The sequence below is a fragment of the Artibeus jamaicensis genome, unplaced genomic scaffold (genome assembly GCF_021234435.1).
Source record: "Artibeus jamaicensis isolate MK-2021 breed Jamaican fruit bat unplaced genomic scaffold, CSHL_Jam_final scaffold_1283, whole genome shotgun sequence".
NCBI lineage: Eukaryota > Metazoa > Chordata > Mammalia > Chiroptera > Phyllostomidae > Artibeus > Artibeus jamaicensis.
The window spans coordinates 19,382,558-19,406,792 of NW_026522028.1; the positions used below are offsets into that span (position 1 = coordinate 19,382,558).

At 37.6% G+C, this 24,235-nt stretch overlaps 1 protein-coding gene across 3 annotated transcripts in view; it reads left to right on the forward strand.

Moving 5' to 3' along the window:
- Positions 1-24,235, forward strand: part of FANCB (FA complementation group B) — a 123,052-nt gene that overhangs the window by 142 nt on the left and 98,675 nt on the right. For all 3 annotated transcript variants that reach the window (XR_008389823.1, XM_053655828.1, XM_053655829.1), the window contains exons 2-10: positions 1,018-1,168; positions 5,085-5,130; positions 5,677-6,700; positions 11,738-11,890; positions 13,967-14,059; positions 19,154-19,282; positions 22,186-22,352; positions 23,230-23,660; positions 23,775-24,012. Coding sequence is in view for 2 of the 3 variants with exons in the window: in XM_053655828.1 (XP_053511803.1) it covers positions 5,753-6,700; positions 11,738-11,890; positions 13,967-14,059; positions 19,154-19,282; positions 22,186-22,352; positions 23,230-23,660; positions 23,775-24,012 (2,159 nt within the window). In the remaining variant the exon portion in view is untranslated. The remainder of the gene's footprint in view (positions 1-1,017; positions 1,169-5,084; positions 5,131-5,676; positions 6,701-11,737; positions 11,891-13,966; positions 14,060-19,153; positions 19,283-22,185; positions 22,353-23,229; positions 23,661-23,774; positions 24,013-24,235) is intronic.

Sequence of the window (24,235 nt, forward strand, 5' to 3'; positions counted from 1 at the left end):
CCGTCCAGGGCTATAAGCGTCCATTATGCTGTAGGGACGTGCATCATGCTGTGAAGTGATAACTAGATTTTAAGTGCTTGGTATATTCGGAGATATTTCACTTGAAACTTTCTTCACCCCTTTCAACATCTTATCCTCTTGGAATGTGAGATACTTAACGAGGAATATATCTCTGAAGTCTTTAAAGTCAAACAGTTATATAAAGTTACATGCAACTCATTTTAGTTTTGATTATTCGCAAAGTGGGGGTGGGTGGAATTTTGCCTCCCAGGAGACACTCCCAGTGTCTGCTACTGGCATCTGGTGGGTAGAAGCCAAGGGTACTGCTAAATCCTGCGATACACGGGACACCCTCGACAAATTAGCCAGCGTAGAATGTCAGTAAGTGCCAAAGTTGAGAAATATAGACTTACGAGTTACTGGAGCAAATTTTCTGGTTGGTGGTTAAAAAATGGAAAGGAAATCGTTTCCCATACAATGATAATGGCTTTTTTAAAAGTTGAAAAATACAAAGTTATTTTAAGAAGAATGAACAGTACCCCTGTTTCCACCATCCATAGTCAACCATGATTGACACTTTAGCATCTTTCACCCAGGCTTTTTTTGTATACACTTTCATAGAGAAGAAAACATTCTTTAAAAATTATTTGGCTACATCCTTCATAACATTTCAGATACAGGTACAGCTCGTTTTATTGCACTTCGCTTTACTTTGCCTCACAGGTGTTGCCTTTTTACAAATTGAAGGCAAGACCCTCCACCAGCAAAACTACTGTGACTCACTTTGTTGTGATACTTGCTTTCTTACTGTGATGTGGAACTCAACCCGCAATATCGCTCCGGTATTCCTGATGTCTTCCTCTGGCACCATTCCCCTACCCTGAAAGCCATCCCCGTCTTCAGAATAAATAGTCAGGAATGTGGGACCAATCTTTACAGCTTTGCTTTTATTTTGACTTTGAGTTTGGACCAGGCTGCTTGGATTTGAATCCTTACTCTGTCACTTTCTATCTGTAGCCCTTTGAGAAGATCCTTCAACTCCATGCCTGGTTCTCCATCTGTAGAATGGAAAACAGTGCCTGTGGCGTAAGGATGTTGGGAAGAATAAATGAGTGACTCCAAATTCCAGCAGTCTTGATACAGAGAAAGCACTTGGAAAATAACCATTGTAGGTAAACAGAAAATAACTAATGCTGTTTTATGTGTTTTTAGATAAATAATGTAGTGCCGTAAACATTTTTCTACATCTAATTCATTTCTTTTAACTAGGGTATATTCCACCTGTATTTATTCATTCCTCTATTGGTCATTGAAGTTTTTACTATTTTTTTTTATATTACACATAACGGCACAGTGAACATTCTAGAGCAGTGTCTTTGTGAATTATGTAGAATTATTTCTCTTGGTTTTAATCTAGAAATGAAATTGCTGGTTATATACATTTCCATTTATTGCCATATTGCCTTCCAAAGTCACTTCTCCCTTTAATTAAGTACTCATAATTATCTCTTTAACTGATGGGTCTCCCTCCAATCTCACCTGGTGACTGTCTTTAACATTGTCACCAGGATCTTTGTAATTCAGAAGTGTACACCGATTTCTATATTTGAAATCTTCCAGTGGTTTATCATTGCTAGAGAAATTTAGACGTGCTTAATATGCCATAGAAATCCTCCTCTGACTTAATGTTGCCTAACTCAGATAGTGGATCACCATTCCTCCACACAGTCACCTGCATTTCAGGTGTACTAGGTATTATTGGGAAAGGAAAACGGAAGATTGATTCTGGGGAGGCCTCAACAAATGACTTCTCTGCATATAGGTAGGAAAAGTTTTAACAGTGAACCTGTTCTGTAGCCAAGTTACTTTGCTTAAGTAACAATGTCCTGTGTGTTGGAAAAAGAACATTTGTCAGTACTATGCTCATAAGGTTATGTTTAATATTAGTAGATGAGATTTTTAGTTGTTTTAACTCACCTTTTTTACAAAGCTACTTTGTATTGCTTGCAATTGATACGGTTTCATAGACACTTTTTAGATTTCCTACCCAGATGTGGGTAGGAAGATTTCCTACCCATGTGGTGCTTTTTGGATCCTCCTGAACGGGCTGGATAGTAATTTAAAGAATTTGGAAATTGACAGAGCCCAGATGAATTTAGTAGCATTTAAAGGCAACAATGTATATTTGCTTAGGAAGCTGCTGGAGAAGAGGGGATGAGGATGGTAATTTTGTTGCCTACTTGTTACATTTACATTATCATGTATTGTTTTTCTAGTACACTCACACATTTTATATATAAAATATATACTGTTGACTTTGGTGTAAGGTAATATAGGACAGGAAATGCTCATACTAATTACATACTATTTTATAAATAATCTCTTTCCAAATCTCCCGCCCTGCGATCTGTGCAGCAGGAGGTAAAATTTAACTGGCTTGAGTTAACCTATTTTTTTCCTACAGCCATTGTTTTAAGGGTACTAACCAAAAAGTCAAATGACCAATAGGCTAGAATAGTAAGCCTGGTGCCCTAATAATCAGGGTTTGATTAATTAGGGCTTATTTCCATTGGTTTAAGAACCTCTAAATTGAACCTTTGTTTCACTTGTTTTCAGATTATTTCTATCTAAAAAAAGAAAATCCCCACTTATGCCATATATTGTTTGAAGGTTTATTTTATGAATGTATGTTAAATTTTATTCTTAAAACAGATGTTCATTAGTGTAAAATAAAATAGATATGTGTGAAAGTTTGAGGAAATAATTTATCTCTATTAATATATTAGTAGCTTCTCATTTTTAACTCTGAAGGTGGCTCATTTAAATAACATTGAAAATATGTATGTTTTTGCAATAATATTTAAAAATAAATAATGACCTTTTATATAACAGTCATTTATGTTTTTAAATCTACTTGATTCTCTACCCACGACAGTCAGTTTGCTTTTTTGCTTAGAACTCAGGCTAAAAGAATGTTGGTTTAGGATTATAGCAGGGCTTTGAATACCATACTAAACTTTGCAACATTTTATCTCTGCATCATTCATACGTTCAAAGCAATGTTTAGTGTCTATCATTTGAGGAAGTACAAGGATCCCGTGGATCTTTTGAGAAGGGTGCGGGTGTGCCTGCAAGGTTTTTTAAATTAGGAGGCAGTGACCAGATAAAGCTTGTGTTTTAGAACAATGACTAAGATAGCACGAATCAGTTGATATGTTGGAGCAGGGAGAGACTAGTGTAAAGGAAGACCCGGTAAGGAGCTGTAAACGTAGCCTGAGAGATGAAACCCTGAACTACTGTGCTGGGAGTTGAACAGACAGTTTGAAGATAGAGGGTTTTCTAAGTGAAGGAACTTGGTGAAATATCGCATTAAAAGAACAGAATGTAAGGGGCCTGGCTTTCCTAAGCCAGGACTTTGTCAGGGTTCCACCGAAGTTTAGTAAAGGGGGAGATTCTACTGACCTTTTAGCTATCCCAGTCTCCTTTCTCCTATCCACTTGGATATGAGTGAGTCAGAGCACTTGTGACATTTAATATTAAAATAACAAAATCCTTTCTACACAGAAATTTTTTTTTAGAATTATGAAGGAATCTGATGATGTTTTTAAGTAGGTAGTAAAAGGCAATATGTTCTTAGAGCTTTATCTCGGAATATATCATTTTATGCTTTTCCTTTTTTGGAACTCTTCTAAGAGACCTGACATATCTGGGAAATTTGAAATACGGAAAGTATTATTCATACATTTTGATGTAATATAATGAACATGTTTATTTCCTTTAAAATAAGAGGTAGTTTTATAAGTGAAAGCCACACCTTTGAGGTACCTACCTGCTTGTCCCGTATCTTTGACATTAACTGCCTTATAATACACTAGTAAGCCAGTGACATCTGCTACTTTGTATTATGGTACAATATCTCCACTTACTTCAGGTCATAGATTTCATGAAATTCTCAAAAACAATACCATCCATTTAATGAGACAACAACAAATGCCATAAGGGAATGTATTTGTCTGTTGCTGCATAGCAAATTACTCTCAAATTTAGCAGCTCAAAGGCACAAACATTTATCTCAGAATTTCTGAGACTCAGGAGTTTGGGAGCAGCTTACCTGAGTAGTTCTGGCACAAGCTCTCTCCAAGGAGCTGAGTTAACTTTTAAAGGCGTGATCGGAGCTGGAGCAGCTGACCCCAAGAAGGCTCACTCACATGGCTGTTGGCAAAAGTTCTCAGTGCCACGCTGTCTTTAGGCAGGAGGCTGTCCTTCCTTGCCCTGTGCCCATCTCCATGGAGTTTCTTGAGGGTGTTAATGATATGGCAGGTGGCTTTCCCCAGTGCAGGTGATCCAAGGAAGAGGTTGACAAGGAAGCCGTAGTGCTCTATGACCCAGTCTGAGAAGTCACACACTCATTTCTGCCACATTCTATTGGGTAGAAGCACATCATAATGACTGGCCCTCACTCAAGGAGAGAATTAAATGCCGCATTTTGATGAAAGGAGTTGCAAAGAATTTTAAAACCACAAGTGATGTGTTTAGAAATTAGACAATAAGGTTTGAAAGGAGATGCTGACTAATCTAGTCTGCTTTTAAATAGAATCTTCTCCAAGTCAGTCATTTCTCAATTATGCAGGCTACATTAAATTCGTAGATAAAGGTTCAATGATATAATACTTCTAATTGGTCTATTGGTAGATATTTATAATTAAAGAACAAAATAAGCCTTTAGAGTTTGCTTTTCATTCAACAGTAAAACAATATTATTTACTTACAAATGACCTCATTTTCATTTATTTCAGAAGTAATCGAATTTCCTAGTGTAAATGATCCACAAGAGAAAAGAGAGTATGAATTACTGTATTTTGCTGTATATAATGCGCACCCATGATTTCATACGTATTGTACTTGGGATTATGTAATCATTACACCCATGTATAATGCACATCTTTATTTTTCCCGCAAAAATTTGAGCAAAAAAGTGCACATCCTACATGGCAAAATATGATAATGAGCATGGATAACTGATAGCTGTTATGTAATTCTTGTGTCCATTATAATATTACTAACAGTGTGTTTTTTCTGCTTAGAGTAAGAATGGTGACTTAGGTCTCAAGACTGCATTGCTTTTCTAAAGTAAGATTTAAGATTTATTCCTGTTTACTCCTGTGAAGATTTTTAAAAGCCATGTTATAGCATCTGTTTTTCTTTCTGGGCTTTCATTTTGGTCATAAAGTCGACATGAGCTCCTGTCTCGGGGAAGCAGGGACCCAAGGGCCCGGGCTATAGGAGCAGTATAATTTGAATCGTTGACTGGGGAAACCAGATTAAGTTGGTAGGTTTGAAAGAGAGATAGAAGAGGAACCCGTAAGAACTTCCCTGAGCCAAAAAGAATGTCTGCTGTCACTTTAACAGAGCTCCACAGCTTTTAATAGTTGCTGTTAACACATTCTGTTACTGTTTGTGATGTGGTTATTTGCATTCTGTGCAAACTGTTTTTTATGGGCTGTGTAGAAATAATACTTGGGATATGTTTTTTGTTAAGTGTGACATTAAGACAGCATAAAGAGCTTAAAATGGTAACTTCATAAAATTCATTGTTCTCTGACCAATGTAATATTTTTCTAATCGAAACATGTGTTTTCTGCTCTGCCTACCTAATGGCCATTTTTCTCGTTTCAGTTTTAGGCTTTAAAGCATCGAATGGAATCCATTTGCATTCGAAAATTGGACCCACACAAAGACTTGATATTGTGGAATGATGAGCAAACTGGCGATGTCATGTGATGAGCAAGAAAGGCTCTTGTGTTATAATGGGGAAGTCCTTGTTTTTCGATTGTCCAAAGGAAATTTTGCAGATAAAGGGCCTGCAGAAATACCCGTATTGCATGTCAGAAGAATGGTGTTTGACAGAGAAACAAGTGCATTTGTTCAGAAGTCCACTGGATTCTTTAGCATAAAGGAAGAAAACTCTCATCACTTCAAAATCATGTGTTGCAACTGTGTGTCAGATTTCAGAACTGGAATGACCCTCCCTTGTATTATGTTACAAGGCAATGAAAAGAATAATGTTTTCAAATATTCTCTACTATTTCTTCACAGTACCAATAAATTTGAAAAGTGTTTGAGTTTTAGGCTAGGCCATGAGTTGAAAGATAGCATAAGGGTCTTGAATGGCCCTTTAATTTTATGGAAACATGTCAAAACATTCTTCTATATCTCTTCCCAAACTGGCAAAGTTATTACTATGTCTGCTAACTTATCATCTATTGATTGGGCAGGAGAGATTGCAAATGTAGGTATAGTTTTAATAGGACAAAAGAGTTGTTCTTTATCCGAGGAAGAAAGTACCCCGGAGCCTTCAAAATCAGATTACGCAGTTTGGAACACCACCTTTTGTGTATACTTACTTGAAAGTGAAGAAGTAATAAGTGATACGTACATTATCCCTCCTGCTTACAGCACTGTAATAACTCACGTGCATGTCTGTGCAACGGAGTTTGTCAACAACCAGCTAAGAATGTCTCTGGTTGCCCTTACTCGAAAGAATCAGCTGATTTCATTCCAAAATGGGACTCCTAAAAGTGTGTGTCAACTTCCATCTGGAGATCCCTGTGAAGTTCAACTTATGGATTCAGGCGAAGATCTCCTTTTCATTGTATCCTTTAGGTCCAGTGCTTGTGCTGTTTGGGAAAAGAACTTTCAGGTACAGTACTTATTCTCGTAATCATTCCACTGGTGTAGTCTTAGACCTAGTAAGCATTTCTACACTTCACAGTGTTCATCTTGGAGTCTTAGCATCCAAATCAATTTTTCAGTGTGGCACTTACAGGAAAAATCATTTATGTTACATTACTTTTTTTTTTCCATAGAGTTATCTGAATACAACCTGGTAAAGGTTTTGGCTTCCCTGGCTGGTGTGACTCAGTGGGTTGGGCATTGTCTAGCAAACCCAAAGGTCCCAAATTTGGTTCTGTTCAGGGCACATGCCTGGGTTGCCGGCCAGGTCTTTGGTTGGAGGCATGCGGGAGGCAAAAGATTGATGTTTCTCTCCCTCTCTTTCTCCTTCCCTTCCCCTCTCTCTAAAAATAAATAAATAAAATCTTTAAAAAAAGGTTTAAGGTTGCCATTTTGAGTCATAAAACCTCTGAGTTTGGAAATATGTAAATGTATGACTACAATTATTACATGTTTGTCTTTTAAAATGACAAATTTTATTAATATGATAATTGGATGTTTATTTATTTTAAATATTTTTATTTTATTTATCTCTAGAGGGGAAGGGAAGGAGAGAGGGAGAGAAATATCCGTGTGTGGTTGCCTCTTGTGCGTCCCCCATTGGGAACTGGACTGCAACCCAGGCATGTGCCCTGACTGGGAATTGAACCCCGATCCTTTGGTTCACAGGCCCGCGCTCAATCCACTGAGCTACACCAGCCAGGACTGGATGTATATTTATACTTAGAATAAGATTGTAAGTGGTTTGACTTCATAAGCCTTCTTAGAAAACTGAAATGAGTTCAACATTTTAAAAGCTGGTAATCATATATTTAAACTTAAATTTTAATCTAGAGGAATTCCTCAAAATGTGTTGATGTCCCTGAAGGGGCAAGTAATTGTTCTCCAGAGATGAACGATGTGTTAATCTTTTTAAACACTCACTTAGACATTTTTTTTGTTATATTTTCAAACTCAGTTGTTCTTAGCAAGCATCCCCATTTTATCCACATTTACAGTAGTTGCATCTTTGAATGTAAGGTTTGGAAATTGTTTTAAAATACTGTCTGGTATCAAGTGTTCAATAACAGGTAAAAAGGTGCAGAAAATACATAGGGAATCGGAGGGTTATAACTTTGCATCTGCACCAGCGCTATTTCTCTGACCCTGATTTTTTTGGTACACTGCATCCTCTTGGCTTTAGATGTATACCTGAATCAGCTCATTCAGGTATGTGATTTGAGTGTTTATAGTTCAGGATAAATAATCACTACTTGTCACAAATATCTCTTCCAGTAGTGACTTTTTTAGCATTCTATACCACTTTCAGAGTTTTTGTGCTACTCTGGAAAAAGCCTTACTTTGTGTACCCTAGCCATTGAATTAGAAGCTCAATTAAAATTTCTATTACTATCACAATATGGACTATTGATAAATATTTTAGAAAATTCGAGAGGCATTCTTTGTGTGAATCATCACTTTGTGTATGTGGAAATGTCAGGTTGAAATTGTGTTCTATCAGGCTTTGCCCTTGTAAATTACCTTTCTGTTACTAGGAATTGCGTGACTGAGACAGGATAATGAGAAGCTAGGAAAATTCCTTGGCCAGTGAATAGGGGAACTGAGACAGCGCTAACACAATAGCCAAGCAATTTACAGTGAGGTGCAGAAGGTCACCAGGGTGGAATGTGCGCACCCCCTCCCCATGCCAGGCCGTTGACAAAACTGGGAAAACAAGGACTCTGCCTGCAGGGTAACCTTTCCTGCCTGGAATTAGCCTCTAGGCCTCAGTTGTATTTCAGTTCTAGGCACTTTCAACTTGTTATAGCTAAAGGAAGATCATTTGAAAGCTATCCTGTTTTCTTTGGAAAGCACTCTTTTGAAAGCATGTTGTACTTTTATTTGAAGGTTATTTGGATATTTTCTGTCAAGAAATGGTGTGGGGAAGCATCTGGTATAACCCATAATCCTTTTTGGGGTCGGGGTAATGGAAAGAACACAAGTTAACCTGACTGAATCCCACCTGAGCCACTTACTAGTGTTACCTTAAGGAAAGTGTGTCATTTTCATGAACCTTTATGAAATTGAAATCATCCTGCTTCCCGGAGGGGGTGGTTAAGTGAAACAATGTTGGAAAGTGCGTGGCACAGTGCTTCGCACAGAGGAACAACTCAGTAAGTGGTAGCTATTAATGTAAGGCCTGGGCCAGGGCTTCTCGTCAATGACTTGGTCCTATGTTCTCTTATTCACCTGGATAAGGAAAAAGCAATTCCCCAGTGTCTTGTTCATTCTGTGGGGTATTGTCCTAACTCCCCTGAAGTGGACCCCCCTGCTTGGACACTGTAGAGCTCTGCACTCACATTACTCAAAGCTGGAGACTGTCAGGCCTCCCTGCCTTGAAATTGTGAAATTGTGTTCCACCTTTTTACCCTAGACCACCTTACTTTCCACAAGTTGCTGGTACTCAGCCGAGCCCCTGCCGCCATCTGCCTTAGGCTCCCTCCCCAGGGAGTCTGCTAGTTCTAAATTGTTTGCAAATGCCCTGTATCGAAAGCTATGGAGTTATTCCCGGATATCTGGCAATTTAAGTGCTTCTAAATTGCCTAGGTAACCTTGGAGTTTTGCAGCTTCTGCCTCTATCTTGGTGTTATATTTATACCAGCCTACTTTTGAAAATTGGATACAGCTTAGGATAAAATATTTGATTACTTTAAGAGCAGGAATAAATGCTAAGAATCTACAAATAAAGGAGGAGGAGAGTTAAGGGAAATAATTGCATGGGAGCAATTACACTTAGTTGAGCAGTTGAGACAAAGTAAATACATCAGGTTTTACAATTGAATGGAATTTACAGTATCAAGGGAAGAATATTTCCTAACACCGAGTTCTGAGAGGAGTTCACTGTTGTGGTACAAGGTAAGAGGTTTTGAATAATAAAATGAAGACATTCTCGAAAATCCAATGGTGTCTGTGATGGCAGGTTTTTCCCCAAATGGGAGGAAACAGCAGCATAGTCTTCCTTTGGGTTGGCTTTGGTCTTATCTTACCCATTCACCCTTTTAGTACTCCATTCCATAGAGGAATTAAGGCGGCTTACAACAATAGGCTAAAATGCAAAAAAGCATAAATTAGAGAAAGTCATAACTCAAGCTTAGTGTGTTCTCAAATCAGCCCTCCTAGGTATGATGTTTTATCCAATGACAGGACTTGAAACAGAGCCGAATTGAGAGAAACACACGAGTAGCTTTTCTCTTCCCAGGCTTTCTCTTGGGTAGAAGTTAATCTCTGCAAGTTTTGGCAAGAACTCTATTAACAGGCATTTCAAAATTGCGATCTTTAAAAAATATACGTGAAATAGGTATCACTGTGTTGTAGATGGAAACAGGTTGTAGAAGGGTGTGTCTGAGGCTGTAGCCACCAGCCACATGTGGTTATTCAACCTCTGAAATGTGGCTAGTCTGTATTGGAATGTTCTAGAAATGTCAGCTATACACTAGTTGTCAAAGACTTAGTAAAAAACAAAAGTAAAATATCTCAATTTGTAGTGATTATATTGAATTGAAATGATAGTATTTGGGATAGATTGGATTAAATAACATAACAAAGTTACTTTCACCTTGTTCTTGTCAGTGCTACTAGAGAATTTTACTGGCTATTAGAAAATTTTGTTAGGTATGGGCCTTGCATTATATAGTGTCAATGGATTGCGGGTGCGTGTGTGTACGCGTGCACAGCTCCGTGGTATCTGCATGCCGAGCACACTCTTATTACTAATACAGGCATTATTCATATAGTCCTTTATATCATTATACTCTGTGATATTCCTGGACAGGTGGGGGTAAGAGAGAACATAGGTTTACAAATAAGGTCTTTCCTCGCATAAGTGTAAAATCACTGCTATGGAAGTGCCTTAAAGGGGAAAGGTTGATATTTGGTTACATAGATTGAAGAGTCGTACTTATATTCTTGCTGTAATGCAAGCTGCCCTCCTGTATTATCTATTCTAATGGTGTAACTGTGTTCCTGGGATTTGTAGTGCGAGTTTTAGTTTCCCTGCCTGATGGAGAAGAGGTATCTGATCCCCATAGTGTTAGTTTTCCAAGGGACCAATCTGGAGGCTTTTAGCTTTATGGGCCTTTAAGAAGTTGCCTTCTATTTTAAACTTGGGGTCTCATGTTCTGGTTTAAACTGGACAAACCATTCTATTAGGCTAGGATACTTCTAGGTGCCCCACTATTAGGATCCCTTCCCTTTTGTGACTCTGTTACTGGTTTTGTTCTTCCCAACCAGAGTTTAAGGTATTCAGTTCATCTTGACTTTTAAAAAATTTTAAATTAAATGTATTGTGGTAATACATTGGCTAATACAATGATATAGGTTTCAAGTAGACAATTCTGTAATACATCATCTGTATGTTGCATTATGTGTTAACCATCCAAAGTCAAATCTTTTGTCATCCTGCCTCTTAAAGGTTATTCTGCTGTTAGAGCGTGCACTGGAACCTTCTAGTTACTTACTACAACTGAATTCTTTGGGTGGCCAAAAGAAGGCTTACAGTTATGAGTATGCGAAACACAGTTGATACTGTAAACCTACATTTCCCTACTCTGTGTACATCCATCAAGGTTTATGGGAGTGAAGGTTGTCCTTAAATCAACCATGTTAGGGAAAGAACCTTCGCTAGACTTTCTCATGAGAAGTGTTAGAATTTCCACCATACTTAGTCTTGGGAAGTATTTGATTTTACAAATTCTAATAAAATCTTCTTGCAGAAATCAGCAATGTTACAGTACCTGCACAAACATTGATAAGAATATTAAATTTAAGTACCTTGATATTTATAAAGTTATAACTCCTTATGGTTTTTGATCCCTCAATATATTTATTTTCCTTTTTAATGCTTATACTACCATTTTCATTACTTGTTTATAGGATTGATGATAATAAATGCAACTACATGCAACAAAAGGATTTAGTTGATTTCACATCTGATTTTTTTTTTCAATTCCTTCTTATACTCTTTCAGGTTGCCGCTCAGTGGGAAAAAACTAGCTTGGCACTTATAGATGACTTTATTGGAACTGGAAGAGAACAAGTACTGGTACTTTTTAAGGACTCCTTAAATTCAGATTGCCTGAGTTCATTTAAAATAACAAATCTTGAAAACATTAACTATTCGGTAAGTTCTGTTTACGTTTTATACATTAAGAACCATTTTAGAAACCTTGAGTGTTTTAAAGCTTTTCATCCACTGTTTAAATGTTTGTGATTTCATACTTAAAGAAACTTTTTGAACTTGAAAAATACATGAGACCTGGCTGGTGTAGCTCAGTGTGTTGAGTGTGGGCCAGTGAACCAAATGGTTGTGGGTTTGATTCCCAGTCAGGGCACATGCCTGGGTTGTGGGCCAGGTCCCCTGTAGTGGGCACGTGGGAGGCAACTACATATTGATATTTCTCTCCCTCTCTCCTTTCCTTCCCCTCTCTAAACATCAATCAATCAATCAATCAATCAATCAATCAAAAATAAGTAAAATACATAGATTGAACCTTTGAAACATTCAGTCATATGCCACTTAATGGTGGGGATACGGTCTGAGAAATGTGTCGTCAGGTGATTTGTCACTGTGCCTTTACATAAACCTAGGCACGATAGTCTACTACATACCTGGTCTACATGATACATAGCCTTTTGCTCCTAGACTATAAATCTGTACACCATGTTACTATACTGAATATTGTAGGCCATTGTATCGGATTAGTAAGTATTTGTATATTTAAACGTATCAAAACAGAAGAGGTACAGTACAAGATGAAAACTGATACGCCTGTACAGGGTACTTACCATAAACGGAGCTCGCAGGGACTGGTAGTTGCTCTGGGTGAGGCAGTGAGGGAGGGGTGAGTGAATGCGAAGGCGTACGACATTACTGTATGAGCACTGTACACTTAGGCTGCACTACATTTATAAAGCAGCATGAGATTAAGTCAAGTGCAAGGTAAAATGATGCAATCAAGAGATGAGGTAGACATGAGGTGTATGGAGCTGCTACTGGTGTATATAATATGACGTACTGTTTTACAACAGACTTTATAAGCAGAAAGAGTATACTGTAAAATCATAACATAAAGCCTAGTGCAGTAAATACACAAACCAGTGACAGCTGTGTATTGTCATTATGCAGTGTTATGCACTGGACCAGTTGTGTGTGGTATGCAATGTACATGTGCCTGTATTTTTATATGTTGGGTAGCACAATAGATTCGTTTTACAACATCACTACAAACACGCGACTAATGCGCTGCCCTACAATGTTAGGATGGGTCCAGTGTCACTAGGCGATAGGACATTTTCAGGTCTGTTATAATCTTACAGGACCACAGTTGCGTGTGGTCTGTTGTTTACCAAAATGTCATGTGACACAGGACTGTTATACATTGAATGTCCTTTCAACAAATGTCATACAGATTGACTGAGCTTTTCAGTATAGTATGTGGTGGTCACTCAAGTGACAAAAATACTGTAATTTGTTGCTTCTGAAAATCCTTTTATATCAATAAACATGGTAATATTGGATTAATAAAATGAAGTGAAACTGCTTTATTAAAACAAGCAATAGCCCCAGCTGCTGTGGCTCAGTGGATTGAGGTCCAGCCTAATGACCAAAGGGTCACAGGTTTAATTTTAGGTCAGGGCACATGCCTGGGTTGCGGGGCCAGGTCCCCAGTTGGGGGGCATGGTCCCCAGTGGGGCCTGCTAGAGGCAACCCATGGATGCGATCAATGTTTCTCTCCTTCCCCTTCTCCCTCCCTTCCCCTCTCTCTAAAAACAAATCTTTGAGAAAAAAACAAGTAACAGTTCATATCGTAAGATGTGGGGCAAAGGGAAATAATACCCCTGAAACCTCAGCTCGATATAAAAATGCCTCTTAGCCTCAATTTTTTCATTAGTAAAATGAGGGTAATTCTTATTTTCTCTACTTACGGGATTTTAGGGGTTTATAAAAATTTTGTAAGCTGATACTTTTTGAAGTACTATATAGATGTTACATGGGGAATAATAGAGGTAACAATTATAATTTTTCCTACTTATAAGAAGATGGGGGAGATTTATGTATTTACTCTTTTATATAATAATGTCTAACATAGAAAACTGCCCTTTGACTGCATAAACTTTAATTGTATATTGTTAATATTATGAATTTTCAATTTCAAAATTTCAGTTTCAGTCTGTTTTTTTTTTTTTAATTCGTTAGAGCGAAGCACTGGGTTACAATGAAGATGACTTAGTTGAAGACAAGCCAGATAATCGTTATTTGATGATTCCAGGTCTGGAAAGAAGAGTGAAAGTGAGTATCTATGTTTCCTTTTTGGTTTTTCCTGTTTTCAATTAGTGCTATTTTATTTTATTTTATTTTTATTTATTTTATTATTTTATTTTTTTAATAATTAATTTTATTTAGTTATTTTTCAAGTACAGTTTTTTGTCTATTTTTCCCATCCCAGCCTCCCCCGCCCCTTGCTCCCCACCTCCCTCCCATTTCCACCCCCTTTAGTTCTTGTCCCTGTGTCCTTCCTATTTGTTCCTCCAAATCCCTCCCCCCTTTTCCCCCTTAAATTAGTGCTATTTTAAATGAGCGAAAGAACTTTGAAAGTTCAGCCCTTGAAATAAACAACTCAGCAAATGTGAATAAATGGCTTTTAAATGATCTTTACCTTTTTCTTACCTTTATAGAAACTGTTATGACATTTTTTATAATTGTATCATCTAAAAATGATAGCTTTTTGTAGTAAGATTGTGTAAATTTAATGTCTCAGAAGGTAGAATATTAGAAACTCACTTTTAAAACACATTCTTTCTGGTCTGTAAGATCAGAATACCATGGAATCTATTTAAGGAGCAGCAAATATGATGAATCATAACATGTTCCAAACGTGAACAGGTCACCCTCCAGTTTTCCATATGAAATTCTCTACAAAAAGGTTTTCCTATTGTCGTAAGGTAATCCACATTTCCTGTAAAATACTCAGACTATGCAAAGAAATATGAAAAAGAAATGATTACCTTTGATTCTGCTACTGAGACATAATCAATTTTTACACTTTGGCATGTATGTTCTTGTAGATTTTTCAAAGAAATGTGCAAATTCACATGGAAAGGTGATTATAAGATGTTCTTTTTAACCTGCCTTTTTCCATTTGTAAAAATGTTCAAATGTACAGAGAAGTTGAAAGAACAGTATAGGGATTATCTTTGTCATCCCCACATGGATTCAACTGCTGTTACCTTTGGAAAAATTGTATATGCCTCATCTGTTTGTGCTTGTGTACATGTATGTATATGTTCTTGTAGAATCATTGGAAAGATGTGAATATCATAATACGTTACTCTTTTTTTTTTTAAAAATATTTTATTATTTATTTATCTTTAGAGGGGAAGTGGGGGAAGGAGGGAGGGAGAGAAACATCAATGTATGGTTGCCTTTTGTGCGTCCCCTGCTGGGAACTGGCCTGCAGGGAACCGGCCTGCAACCCAGGCATGTGCCCTGACTGGGAATCGAACCGCGATCGTGTGGTTCGCAGGCCCGTGCTCAATCCACTGAGCTACACCAGCCAGGGCATAATACGTTACTCTTAAGTATCTTAGCAGGAATCTCTGAAAATTAAGTACATTCTCCTGTGTATCAAAAAATACCATTATTGCACTTAGAAAACTAATAAAAATCCCTTAATCTTATTTACTATTCAGCCCATATTCAGATGTCTTTAATTGCCACAAAAAGGTTTTTTATAGTTACTTTCTTCAGAATCCAGTCACAGTTTACACTTGCACTTAATTACTAAATTTCTCATTGGTCTTTTTATTTAGTATAATGTCCCCTCCCTTATTTTTTGAATGACACTGATGAGGAGGCCAGGGTAGTTGTTTCTCCTCTTGTATTTGTCTATTTTCTAGGATCATTTAACTTTTTCCTCTACTCCTGGCAAACTTTTCTGTAAAAAGTTGGATTATGAATTATATATACTTTGCAGACCCTTTTAAAATTATTTGGAACTATTTTCATTATTAAAGTGAATTTGCCAAATGCTTACTGAACACATACTAAATATGAATGCGAACAACAGATAAATGAAATACAGTGAACATAGAACCATAAAGGGAAAGATTGCTTCCATTTACAGCTTTTATATTCTGAACAAAGTAAAATCAATGCAAGGACAAATTATGTAAAAAATTATAACGCATGAGAGAGGGTTAATTTCCTAATATAAATGTGCATTCTGAAATTGTTGAGAATGTAAAGTGATCCAGCCCCCTCAGAGTGAAACTTGGTGTAGCTACTCCAATGTGAATTGTACATATCTCTTTACTCTTATAGTTTTACTTCTAGAAATCTGTTCTCAGGATATACTTGCACATGTAAGCAATGATGATTTTACATGGACATTTATGTAGCATAAAAACAAAATCAGTCAGAATCAAAATATCCATCATTAGGAGTACAGTAAATAAAGGAATATATACCTGACCCATGGACTACTATGCAGCTGTGAAAAAGAACATGGTAGGTCTTTACGCCGATTTAGAAATGATGCCAAAATAATTTAATTTATGAAAGCATGATTTTAGAAATTCCACTTCTGGCAAAATGTCACCTAACTCATTTGGACCAACTCTCCGGATAATGTAACTGAAAATGATGACTGAAATATGCTTTAAAAGCTTCCGAAAGCTGAAAATATAAGAATAAATTATCCAGCCAAAGTCTCAAGGGTGGAACCCAGAGAGAGAAGCAGAACACTGAACTGCTTTTGCCCCAGGGGCATGTGCATTTCACATAAAGCAGTAGTGCTCCAGCCACTGGGCAAAAACAAACATAAAAGCCTTTCTCCAAACACAAATTTATTCTAGGCCTTCTGTCAATCTCACAAGTAATTTTTCAAAGGCGATGAGCCACCGCAGAATAATTAAGCACATAACGACAAAGTGTTATTTATTCACATAAAATAACCAAATAGCATTTCTAGAAACTAAAGATACATTGAAATGAAACAAAAAAACCCAACAGATTAATTTAACAGTTGAGTCAAACATAGGCAGAGCAAATGAGCAAGTCAAGACTGTTAGTAAAGTTATTTAGAGGATAGCACAGAGGAAAGGAAGGAAAATATGAATGAAACCTAAAGGGGAGTCAGGAACATGTGCAGGTGGGGAATCTAAGATAGCTGGGGTTCCCTTTTACCTCGGGGATCCCCATGTTATCACTAGCTCTAAATGTGGTCGAAAACATTCCAAGTGTTGGAAGGCCTTCCAGGGACTAACAAGTCTCTCCTCTCCCCAATTTGCACGTGAGATAACAAGTGGAGAGGCAGAAAGGTGAAGTAACTTGCGGAGGGTGAACTACAGTGCGTTCCCCTGTTCTTGTGAAATCTGTTTTCCAAGTGGTTGTTGGAGGGGACTTGGGGAGACCAGGACCTTGGACAAGCTCATGTACTTGTACAGGAATGTTCACCGCAGTGTGGTCTGTAACACTCCACAACTGGATGTAACCTCAAAGTCTGGCAACAGCAGGCTAGAGAGAAGTAAGCTGGTCTAGTCCTATGTTGGGATACTAGAGAGCAATGAAAGGCAGGAACTGCAGTGACTAGGGACAAATGGATGACCCTGAACAGAATTATTCCATTTGTTCAAAGTTCGGAAGCAAAACACTCAAAAAGCTAAATGTGTTCTTTAGACATTCATACAAAAGGGGGCAAAATTATCAAGTCAAGTAAGAAAGTTATCTTAAAGGTCAGGGCAGTGTTGTTTCCAGGGGAGAAAGAGGTTCATGGCTGGGGAGAGCTATGGGCAGCCCCTGGGGCACTACTTTCTGGCTGGAGTGTGGTTGTTACATGGGTGTTGACTTCATTATTTGTCTGTAAATGTTTCTTTGTATGACGCACTCTTCCCCGTGCTTGAGAGAGATCACAGTAAAAGAACAAAAAGCAGGGTTCCTATCGTGCAGTGTAGAATACCTCCTGTATTTGGCTTTGGGTGGGTCTTGTTTCTTTGTTGGGAGGAGAAAGAAAGTGTTCTCTGCTAGATACTTGGAAAAATTCTGGAACGATAAGCAATCTGTTGGCTGCACAAGTGGGACGGAGGGTCTAGGAAGGGAAGGTGAAATGTGCTTTTATGTTATTTAAATTTCTTACCATGTGCTTATTTTCATAGGTTTATAACAAGACTTCATAACAGAGTATCTGAGGGGTCTAGTGATTCACCATTCAGTCTTCAATAGGTGGCATGTTGAGGGGAGCAGGGAAGAGAGAACAGGATCATTTCTGAGGGGTCCTTATTTTCAGTCTGCCCAAATATTCCTCTCTTCATTCCCTCCCCCTCCAACAGTCTCAGATTTGCTCCATCTCTGATGAGTACATCTCCCTTTCCCTAAATTACTAATTAGCAAGTGAATGATGGAGTGTGAAGGATGTGGAGCCCACAGAACTAGGTCAACAGATGAAATTTCAAAATATCAGCCAGACACTTCACATTTGTTCAATGAGGTAAAATATGGTTCAGTCTCCTTTCACTCTCCAGCTTCTATTCATTGATAAAAAGACAAAGAATTTACCTGCCTCAAGATAGAATTTAAAAGAAAGGAATTAGAAAACAGGATGCATTGTTTTTTTCAATCTGGAAAAACATATTAAAAACCACATTAATGCTTAAACAGGCTCAGATATCCATGTGAAATAAACCACTTGTGTCAAAGTCAGTTCAGTGATGTGACTCTTTAAATTTTCAGGAGCAAAGTGTATTTCATGACTGTTTTCATCCTTCATGCTGACATCTATTTATCTGGTACAATAAAAGGAACGGGTTTCTCTATGTCCAGTTCAGAGTCAGTTTTTTTCCCACAGTAATTAAGAGTCAATCTTAGCGCTTAGTTTATTAGCACAAAAATAAATGTGTCACAGTTTATTATGTATTATCTTTAAAATTCTTTATAAAGGTTATGTGCACAGAGGAATTCAAACAGTAGCAAATGAAATTGACTATTTCTATTCATAATGATGCCTTTTGCTTTTTGAAGCAGAAATTACTTCAACAACAAAAACAGTTTCCTTGTGGGGGTAGAAGTATTGGTAGGCTTTGCTTTTTATTTGTATCAATTGGACTTAATCATATTGATTGATTACTTAGTAGTAGAAGGAATGCTAATACATTGACATTCTCTCAATTTGATATGTAAAATCGATTTCAGTTACTTGCTGTGTTGTCCTTTGTAATTAGAGACTTAAAATTTACAAATAGAATAGTTTTGGTCTGAGAAGTGTTCTTTGCTTTTCTATAGAAAAATAAATTAACAGGCAGATTTGAAGAAAGTACTTTCTGAATTAACGGCATGTCAGATTTCATTTGAAATTACGTCTCCAGCAATGATTTTTTTCCTACTTTACAGATTGGTTTGGCTTCTATTCAGGAAGTACAACAACATCTTTTGCTTAAGGAAAAAATTGTTTTAAAATCTTACAAAGCTTTAATGAACCTGCTTCGAGAAAAAGAAGATAATACATCAATTGCAGAGGAGGTAAATTAACCATGTGACCATTTTATCATTTTATAATTGAAACCTATTGAAGAGTTCATTTAAATTGGAAATTGGAATATATTAGAAATGCTCAGTGGATCACAAAGCAAAGTGACAGGGATTATTAACGGTGGGCTTTTATGACATTGAAAAATATGTGATTAAGAAACCAGTATTTTACCATTTACAAATTATCCTTATTCAGTAGGATATTAAAATTTCAGTCATCAGGAACCTTGGAGAATAAGTCCTTTTGTTTAAAAAGATTCAAATAAACTTTTTTATTTTTATAGCCTGAATAAAAATTACTTCAAAGAGAATTATATATTTTCTGACTTCTTAAACAATTACTGGACATTATTTAACGTTGTATTGATGATAACACAATTTCTTTGTTAGTATAATTGTTGTTCTTTTAGTTTCTTGTATGGTTCGTTTTCAAGAATATACGTTTCTGTAGTTAATGTCCCTAAACTGCTCTGATTTTTAGCCCTTGTGTCTGCTTTTATAATTTTACTCTCATTTTCCTTGTGGTTGACCATCATAGTCACCTCTTCAGGTACCTTGCAGTTATTCATGCCTGTGGAATGTAGAAAGTTACAAAAAACTGCTTCGAGCTCATAAGAATCGTTTTTATGCATGTTAGTTCCATACAGAGAAGTTACAAATAAATCACGAATAGCTGGACAGAGAGGAACTTGATGGTGCAGTTTATTCCCTCCGGTCATTTTAGTGCTTTGCTCTGCCCATCTTCAAGGTTGACCATTCTCGATAATGGTCTGTGCCTCGGGTCTGTATTTCAGTGCTAGTAATATGAGGATCAGGGTCCAAAATATGATTATGTTGGTATAAGAAAAATAAGAAAAGCATGTCATGTTACATTTCTCTATTACTCTTCTAATTTCCTGAGAAACCTCATGAAAGTCATTGTTAAAAGTCTCTGCCCTGGCCCAGTGGCTCAGTTGGTTGGAGTATCATCCTGAACACCAGAAGGTGGTGGGTTCGATTCCCCAGGGTACATACCTAGGTAATGGGTTCAGTCCCCCATGGGGAGGCAACCAATTGGTGTTTCTTTTTCTCCCTCCCTCCCCCCCTTCCTTTTTCTCTCCCTCCCCCTTCCTCTCTTTCTAAAATCAATAAATAACAATTATTTGTATATATTGCCCTGGCTGGTATAGCTTAGTGGATTGAGCGTGGATCTTTGGTTCAATTCCCAGTCAGGGCACATGCCTGGGTTGCAGGCCAGGTCCCCAGTCAGGGATGTTCTAGAGGCAGCCACACATTGATGTTTTTCTCCCTCTCTTTCTCCTTCCTTTCCCCTCTCTCTAAAAATAAATAAATAAAATCTTTGTAAAAATGTGAAAAATATATAACCCCTAGGGTGAGCTTTAAAAAAATAGCCTCCCCATTTCCCTTCCTTACCTCAATGCCAACAATTTTGCCAGTATTAGAAATGTTTAGAAATTAATGCACTGAAAGCACTGTGTGCAAGACACCGTTTTTGCCCTTTACATCGTTAGTTTGAAAAGCAATCCTAGCAGGTAGGAAGCACTTCTGCAGGTTTTGGGTGAATAGTCTGTGTCACATCTCACAGCTACTAGCACAAGGGGCAGATTCCTAGGAACATGTTTAGTTCGTTCTATTGGAAGCGCTCGTATTGTTTTTCGGTAATTACCCCATAGACGGGTAATAATAGACAGGGTCCAGCAGAAGTAACGCCTGCTTGAGTGTGGTAGGGTCATAATATGGGTGTCATAATTCATAGTTTTCATTTGAACATTTCAGCTAAAATGTCATAGGGTGTGCTTGAGTGTGATATTGTTATGTTGCAGAATCACATGCTTATGATTTTGTAATAAAAGAGTTTGTAATAAAGAAGGGGAGTTATTTGTGCCAGACCCTCTGGTAGATTAACAGTTAAAATAGAGTCTGGAACCATTTTGCTTTGGTTCAAATCCCAGCTGCATCCCTTGCTAGCTGTGTGACCTATGCCATAACCTCCCTGAATCTCATTTTTTTTTTCTTCAATCTGGAAAATGTAGATAATAGTACTACAGACCCAGGGTATTAGGGTTATTGTGAAAGTTAAACAAATGCACAAATGGCATTTAGAACAGTGTCTGACCTGTAGTTAGTGTTCAGTAAGTTTGTATATTATTACTATCACTGCTACTCCTTCTCTTCCTCCTCCCCCTACTATTTCTATTGTTATTATAAATCCATATGTGTATGGAAATGAACGAGTATGGCTTGGACTTTAAGAATAAAATTTTAGCCCTGGCTGGTGTAGCTCAGTGGATTGAGCACGGGCCTGTGAAGCAAAGGATCACGGTTCAATTCCCAGTCAGGGCACATGCCTGGGTTGCAGGGCAGTTCCCAGAGCAGGGGACACATGAGAGGCAACCACACATTGATGTTTCTCTCCCTCTCTTTCTCCCTTCCCCTCTCTAAAAATAAATAAGTAAAATATTTTTAAAAGAATAAAATTTTAGCAATAACTATCAGCCATCTAAAGATAGTTTAATCATTTGAATTTGTATAAAAGTTTACAGTTACAGGTTTTGGGTAAGTCACTGAGGAGATAAAGATGGGATTGTTTTCAACATGCCTGGGCCACATATTGTCAGATTATTTTCAAAACGGATTCTAGGTTTACAATCCTGCCGTGTTTCCAATGAGGCCATGCTTCTTGATCTGAGTAAATAGTTCATTATATATGTGTATCAAGTTTTATTTTAATGGATCATGCGTAGTCGATAATATAATATATCATAGGTACTGTATTTGAAAATCCATTGTAAGCTTTAGGGCCTGGCCAAAGGCTGCTGAACATTTTTTTTTATAGTTTTGCTACATTTGACAGTGTTTTTGTAATCAGTTACTTAAACATGTTTTTCTATAAGGAATGTCTCGTGACTCTTTGTGGTAATGAAGAAAGTCCTGTCCATACTGGTGATGGCAAGTTATCAGACAATTCTCAAGACTCAGAACAGCTAGTAGAGAAGATATGGCATCGTGTAATAGACGACAGCTTGGTTGTTGGAGTGGAAACTGTGTCTTCTTTGACGCTGTAAGTAAATTGTAACACGATATACCGTTATCTCGATTCTCTCGAATAGCACAGTCCAGCAGACATATAGTATAAGCCATGTACGTAATTTGCAGTGTGCTAGTGGCCTCACCAAAAATGTGACTAGAAACGGGTAAGGGTAATTTTAATAATATTATGTCCCAAGAATCATTATTGCTGAGGGGATAGACAATATTCTGTATTAAGGAGCATATTTTATTCAAGTCATTTGGGGGAGTATAAAATGTAATTTTTACTTTAGAAGTATAAGTATTTGCATTCTGAATTATTGCCAAAATAAAGTCTTTTAAAAGGTGAGTAGTTTTTTTTTTTTCTTGTTTTGAAAAAAGGAGGGAAAATCTGCCCTGGCTGGTGTAGCTCAGTGGATTGAGCACGGGCCTGCGAAATAAATGACCTTGGTTGGATTCCCAGTCAGGGCACATGCCTGGGTTGCAGGCCAGTTCCCAGCAGGGGATGCATGAGAAGCAACCATACAATGATGTTTCTCCTCCTCTCTCCTTCCCTTCCCCTCTAAAGATAAATAAATAAATAAAATCTTTTTAAAAATGGGGGAAATTTACTTCAAAAATAAAATTTAGGGATAAATATACTATTTTCTCCCTTTAAAAGAATTGCTTTCCTAAAGTCCAGCATATTTACAATGTTTTTGCTTTCCCATTTTAAGAAACAGTGTTAATACAGGCTTTTTAAAATGCAGTTGGCTCTTATGCTTAACTTACTGATACATTTCACATTTGAAATATCTCATAGAAAAGGAGAGAATAAATTTGTTGTTGTTGTTTATATGTCATTTAATAACCTGTTTGATTCTAAAGAATGAACTTCTAAGCCAAACCAAACTCTGGATGTTTTACAGGTCCCTGAACCAGGTGACTTTATCATTGTTAATGGATGAACCCCATTGCTCTAGCTTTCGGTTTATTAAGTGTCAAAATAGGCTGATCAAGTTGTGTAGGGACTCTTTCCTAGCCCCGTGCCCAGTTCCCTGTGAAATAGGATCAGAGGCAAAAAGGATCAAGCTGACTGTCGACAGTGAGGAAGAGGAGAAGAGCTTTGCTTGTGCAGAGCCATCTGAGAAAGAGTGTGTACAGACCATCACGGCTGTAACACCGCTTTCGCCGCTTTTAGCGTCCAGTGAGTTTCGGTGCACTCTGCTGCTACAGATCAGGAAGAGCGAAAACGGTAACTGTTCTGAACAGCATTACATTCCGTGTGGCCGACTTTTTTTAAGTCTAGAAGATCTTTCAAGCGGGAAGTACCTAGTGACGTTTCCAAAGAAACCTATAGGTAATTTTCGTTGGTACTTTATAGTCACATACCTAATTGAATGAGAAAATTGTAAGAACTGTCTTTATTTGATAATTGAGTTTAACGACAGAGCCTGTCATGTTTATCCTGTAGAACACATGGAAGATCTCTTCGCACTTCTTGGAACATTGCACAAAACTTGTTTCCAGATCGCATCAGCCAGCTATGCCCTGACTTCAATGAAGGCATGGCTCTTAGAACACATGAATTGTGAAGCAATCGAACAGTTCCCAGACATATGCTTTTGTAAAGGGCCAGAAGGTTTATACGGGACACTCTTCCACTGGAAACAAAGGACACTGTTTGAAGGGATTTTAATCGTCTACTCCAGGTAATGTGCATCAGAGTGGAATTGGTCTACCAAAGTTAATGTGTGGTGATGGTCCAACGGCCATCCCTGTGGTAGAGTCCTGTGCCATTGTGGGACAGGACCGCATCACTGCCTTGCGGCAGTGTCAGTGGACAGGTGGCCTCATTTAAAAACTGTTTTAATTTGAGGTTTGTGTGGGGCTGTTTTTATTTTTGGTTGATGAGAGCCTAATAATTATATTAAG